Source organism: Emiliania huxleyi (genome assembly GCF_000372725.1).
Source record: "Emiliania huxleyi CCMP1516 chromosome Unknown EMIHUscaffold_140, whole genome shotgun sequence".
NCBI classification, from domain to species: Eukaryota; Haptophyta; order Isochrysidales; family Noelaerhabdaceae; genus Emiliania; species Emiliania huxleyi.
The window spans coordinates 188,426-194,225 of record NW_005201191.1 but is presented as its reverse complement, the minus strand read 5'-3'; the positions used below and the strand labels follow the sequence as shown (position 1 = coordinate 194,225).

At 64.0% G+C, this 5,800-nt stretch overlaps 1 protein-coding gene across 1 annotated transcript in view; it reads left to right on the top strand.

Moving 5' to 3' along the window:
- The window catches only part of EMIHUDRAFT_110807 (hypothetical protein), a gene marked incomplete at both ends in the record, with an annotated part of 4,282 nt that extends 2,261 nt beyond the window's left edge, over nucleotides 1-2,021 (top strand). The window contains 4 exons of the mRNA XM_005787636.1: nucleotides 57-416; nucleotides 492-941; nucleotides 1,221-1,454; nucleotides 1,494-2,021. Coding sequence (XP_005787693.1) covers nucleotides 57-416; nucleotides 492-941; nucleotides 1,221-1,454; nucleotides 1,494-2,021 — 1,572 coding nt within the window. The remainder of the gene's footprint in view (nucleotides 1-56; nucleotides 417-491; nucleotides 942-1,220; nucleotides 1,455-1,493) is intronic.
- Nucleotides 2,022-5,800: the final 3,779 nt, after the last annotated feature.

Genomic DNA, 5,800 nt, shown 5'->3' with positions numbered 1-5,800 from the left:
CCGGACGGGCCTTGAGCGCCGCAGCGCCGGTGATGAAGAGGCTACCCATCGCCGAGCTGGAGGAGGAGGAGGAGGAGGAGGAGGAGGCCGCCGCTGCCGTGTCGGGCACCGCTGCCCCCGGCCTTGCCGCCGCCACGGCAGCGGCTGCAGCGGCTGCAGCGGCCGCCTCGGCTCAGTCTGAGGCGCAGTGCGACGCGGCGAAGAAGCTCTTTGCGGCGGGGGCGTACGACGCGGCTGCCGACAGCTACTCTGCGGCCCTCGACACGCTCTCCACCACCCCGGGCGGAGGCTCTCGCTCGGACGACAAGCTGCGCGCGCGCTGCCTCAACAACCGCGCTGCGTGCCAGCTGCAGCTGCGCCGCTTCTCCGAGGCGGTCGCCGACTGCGACGCCGTGCTCGCGTTCGAGCCTCGCAACGTCAAGGCGTTTCACCGGCGGGCAGAGCAGAACCTTCTAGGAACCTTCTAGGGACCCTCTAGGAACCTTCTCTAGGCGCTTCACCGGCGGGCAGTCGCTCGCGAGGCGCTCGAGCGCTACGCCGGCGCGCTGGAGGATTGCCGCGCCCTCCAGGCTCTTGGAGCCGCAAGCGCTGAGGTCTCCGCTTCTTGCACGAGGCTCAACCGGCTCGTGGAGCAGCAGCGTGCGGAGGATTCGCAGGGCCGGGATGCGGCGGCTGCTCCGACCCCCGTTGCGCCGTCTGGCAGCGGCGAGGCGGATGCCGCCGCCGCGGCCGCGCCCTCGCTCACGACCGAGGACGATCAAGCGGCGGCGAAGGCGAAGGCGGCGGCCGCGCGCGAGCGGGGTGGCGCTGCGTTTCGGCGTGGCGAGTTCAAGGCTGCCGCCGAGGCGTACTACGAGGCTGCAAAGCACGAGCCGCTGGTGCACACCCACTTCTCCAACCTCGCGCTCGCGCTCCTCAAGCTTGAGGCGACTCGCCACCCTGTCCCGCACCCTCGCCCTCGCCACCGGCATCACACCTCCGATCGCGCTTCCTCACCGCTCCCGCCTGCCGCCCCTTCCTCCGCTGCCTCCGTCTCCGCCACTGCCCCCACCGCCGCTCCCGCCTCCTCCGCCGTCGCCGCCTCCTCCACCGCCTCTCCCCCCACGGCCTCCGCCACTGCCGCTGTATCGACCATCTCAAGGCCGCCCCGAGCCGCAACCCAGCCTCCCATCCCGGGCCCCGCCGCCCTTGAGCCCCGCCCCCTCCCGACCCGGCCGCAGGAACCGGCTCACGCTGTCACCGCCGCCAAGCGGTGCACGGAGCTGGCCCCCTCCTTCGCCAAGGGCTGGTTCCGTCTCGGTGCCGCTCAGCGCGCGAAGGGCAACCTGTCGGCGGCGTGCGACGCATTTGCCGCCGGCCTGCCACATGCCTCGCCCGACGAGGCGCGCGACCTTCGCCGCCAACTGGCCGAGGCGCGAAAGGCCCTCGACTGCGTCCCGGCGGGGATCGAGGAGGTGTCTCCCCTCCCTTCGCCCGCCTCGTCTGCGCCGGAGGCGGGGAAGCCGGCGCCGTGGGCGGCCGGCGGCGACAAGGCGCGCGGCAAGGTCGACTTGGCCAAGGCGGTGCAGACTGCCAAGCGCGTCGCGGAGCTGGCGCCGGCCACGCAGGCCGGGCCGGACGAGCTGCTGTCTCTCGGCTACTCGGCCTTTGAGCGCTCCTTCCTGCAGCTGTGGGCTCGCGGCAAGGCCTCGTCCCAGCGCGACACCGACCTCGCCGCGTACCTCGGCCAGCTCCCGCGCGATGCGCGCGGGCTCGCCGCCTTTGTCGGCGACGCCATGTCCGAGGAGACCCTCTCTGCCTTTGTACTTGCCGCCGAGCGCGTCATGCTGCCACGCGACGCCGTTGCCGCCGCCGCATTCCTCGGCCGGCTGGCGTCTGTGCGTCGTTTTGAGTTGCTCTGGATGTTCCAGGGAAAGGCCGAGTCGACAGCGGCGACCAACGTGCTGCGCGCTGCAGTTGCCACCAGCGGTGGAGACGAGCCAGCGCGCGAGGTTGCGACCAAGTACGGCGTCAAGCTCTGAGTCGGGGGGGGGGGGGTGTCGGCGCTCCGGCAAGCGGGGAAAGGGCGATGAAGAGCACCGATGACTGAGATCGTGAGATGGCAGTAAAGTACCACAGTCAACATGCCGGCAGGTTTGTGTTTAGTCTTTAGAGAGCCAGCGATTTTTAATGGGCCTTCGACAAATTCTTTTTCGAGGTCCACCCGTCATGCGGCAGGTCGGCTTGCTCAGTTGCTCTGGCTCGCTGGCATCGCTGCCACCGCGGTGGGTCACCAAGAGCTTCTCCGCGTGGCTGCGGAGTCATCACCGCGCGACGGCTCGCCACGCCTCACCCGGGCAAAAGGAACGATCGCGCGCCGCCGCCGCCCGCCTCGCCTTGCCTAAGCAACCCTCCACGCGAGTTCCGAACCGGGAGCCAAAAGCTCGGAGAAGCAGCTGAGGGAGATCAAAGCGGGAGAAGGCGGCACGGCGGCGGCGGCGCGGCGCCCCCCCATCCCCACGCCTCCGGGTCGTGCGTACCGCCTCCGGGCGTGAGTGTCCCCCCAGCGTCTGCTTGAGAGCAGACGCTCCGGTAATCAGGCCGTGAGTACCAGGCAGGAGAGGGGAGAAGAGCCCAGGGTGGGGAGAGGAGAAGAGCCCAGGGAGGGGGGAGGAGAAAAGAGCCCAAGGCGGCCTCCCTCTCCCTCCCCTCCCACCGGGCCTCCCTCTCCCTCTCCTCCCACCGGGCCTCCCTCTCTCCCCCGTCCCCCCAAGCACCGACAGTCTCGAGGGGCCAGCCGCTGGAAGGGGCAAGCCAGCGGCACGAGGGCTTCAGCCACACAGCTACCAAGGGAACGCGACCCACACAAAGCACCAAAGTTAGGCATACCCCCCGGCGTGGTGTCCCCCGCTATGTGTCGCCGTTTGTCGGGGCACGCTATCCTGTGCAGTCAGGGCAAGTGGGGGCGGGGCGGACAGCCCAGGAGCGTGCTCCTGGGACCTCTCTTCCCAGTCCGGGGGTGCGTCGAACCTTCCATCACCCTGGGAACGTCCGGGTGTTGGAAGTAAAGACTCCCTCACTCCTTCGAAAGAGTCGCTCCTCGCTTGATCATCGGCTGCTGTGACCTGGGTTCTGTCGCCGAGGGGTTTTTCTTTTACACTGTAAATTCTTTTACACTGGGTGGGCTCCTCAGGACGCCAACCCTTGTGTGTGTACGTATATGTCGCGTGCAGACGTCTAAGAACAAACTGTACGTGTAGAGTACTCGAGCACAGGCAGGGGTCCGAAATTCATTCACCGTAATTCGTTCTCCGGAAGAAAGAGAGCACACGCGAAGGAGAAAGGAGACGGGTTGCCATTCGTTCTATGTGTTGACAATGTACGCTGTGAATGGGCAGGACAGTCCATTTAGATCTAGGGTTCTGCAAGGTGCTGGCAGTGAGTATCCGAAGCAAACATAGTCGTACAGCAACACCCGGCACATTGCAACAACGTATGGCGTCGATGGTGGTTGTGCCGTCACATTCAAAAGCGTTTGCATTGCCAGACGTGCCGGTGAGCCAGCAGCCGCATTTGAGTGCACGTGCGAGGACTTCGCCGTGTAGTAGCGACGGCAGCCTCGGCATTCTCCGAATCCATAAACGTGCTCCTCGAATGCTGGCCACACAGGTGGTTTGGTCGCTCCGACTACTTTACGGCCCAATCGGTCCCAGTCCCGGGAGGCGTTCTCCAAACGTCCAATGAAATCAAACCCTGCAACATGTTCCACCGGACTGTTTAGGGCAGCCACGAGAAAGGCGCTCTGCGGCAACATATCTAGGTTTGTCAAGTGAACGAAGCATCGTGCTGATGCGTTGAAGGCGCCAGAAACATAGTCGCGAATGTAAGCCTGTGCTCGATTCAGTGAATGGACAGGCCATTGAAGGTGAGTCTGGGGACAGCGTTGCATCATCTCCTCGTCCTGTTTGATTCTGGGAGCGGCCTTGAAGTTGTAGTCTGAATACGCCGAGATGAAATGCGTAAACGGGTCACGCACAAAGGTGAACACAAACGGCCGCCGGCCGGTAGCGTTCGACTTGTCGTCCAGCTTTGCTAGATTGCCACAAAACCCTAAAGTGTTGACCTTGAATATTTCAACGTACACCAGCATCCTTCCTCGCCAAGTAGCCGTGCAGAGAAAATGTCTTCGTCTGTTCGCCTGATCGAAAGGGCCGAACAAGGGAACTTCATAGGCTCCTGGCCCTGCTCCCCCCCCGCCAAGATAAGAAGTAATGGCCGAGACATCCAGATCAAAGCCCAGTGCCTTTCCTGCCAGATGCCAGTGTGGGACGATGCCTTGCACATCTATAGGCTGCCTCTCAGGCGCGTGGCAATTCTTCAACGTACTGTGCGGCCTAACTGTACGGCATCCACGGTGCTGACTTTTCATCAAGTCCGTCTGCCTATAGGCGTTTTGGGTCTGAGCCGGCATGCCTTCAGCATTGCAGCTGCAGTGATACAGTGCATCGCCAGGTGGGTACCCACAGTCAAATGCGTCGAGAGTCGTCGAGCAGCGGAAGCTCCCACGACAATTTTTGACCCATATCGTGCTGTTGTCAAGGCACCCAAAGCTCCGGCCAAGTATGCACCGCGTCCGGCTCGTCTGCTCCACAAGCTCGACGGCGCAAGAGGGGCGCTTGCTTGTCGCGGTCGCCAGCCCTGCTTCCTGTCGGGCTGGCTTCCTGCGCAGGGCTGGCTTCCTGAGATAGTGTCCATCGCAGCTACATCTGTAGGAGTCTTGACCCGGAGGATAGCCGCAGAAGAAGGACGGCGACTCGGCGCCGCACCTAAATTCTCCGCGGCAGTTCTTCGTCCAAATGCTCCGGCTATCCTCGCTGCAACCGAAGGATATCCCAGGGCGGCACGGCTTCTTGCTGTGCTGGGCGACCAGGGTGGCCTCGCAGGTGCTGGCGGCGGCAGCGATCGGCACGATGCCCAGGACCACTGCGACGTTGAGAATCCGGACCACCAACGTCGCAGATGTACGCGCCGAGCGCGCTGGGCCCGACGAGGCCCGACGCGGAGCTGTCATGCTCTCGGCGTGCCGAGAGAGAGATTTTTAGAAGCCAACAAGAAATGTGCAGGATTTGGGCTCGGCAGCTTGTCGACTACCAGCCGGAGCCGGAGTCGGAACCGTAGCCGTCGGAACCGTAGATGCCGTAGGCGTAGCCGAGCACGACCAAGTCCCTCCCTCACTCCTTCGAAAGAGTCGCTCCTCGCTTGATCATCGGCTGCTGTGACCAGGTGGAGTGCCACGACCTTCCCTCCCTCACTCCTTCGAAAAATGGAGCTCGGCTAGGGTTGCGCAGCGACAGGAGCGAGTTCGCGCTGCGCTAGGCTCAGACGGCGAGTTCGCGCTGCGCTAGGCTCAGTACGGCGAGTACCGAGTTCGCGCTGTGCGGCCTGGCTCTCCTCTTGCGAAGATTTTATCTCTCGGCTGCGTTGGCTCGCCAAAGTCTTGTTGTTCTCGATGGCTGCTCGATGGCGCTGACTTGGGAGTGTGTGTTTTCGTAGAGAAGGAAACACGCACGTCGTCCGGGTTCTGTCGAGCGTGCGGGCCGCCGGGCGGTTAGGGCGGAGGCCAGGGCGCCAGGCTTGCGAGAGGGCGAGAGCTAGTGCGAGAGTTAAACACACGACACACACACGACACCACAGGGACACAGACACATTCACACACACACACACACACACACACACACACACACACACACACACACACACACACACACACACACACACACACACCCACACACACACACACATACACACACACACCCACACA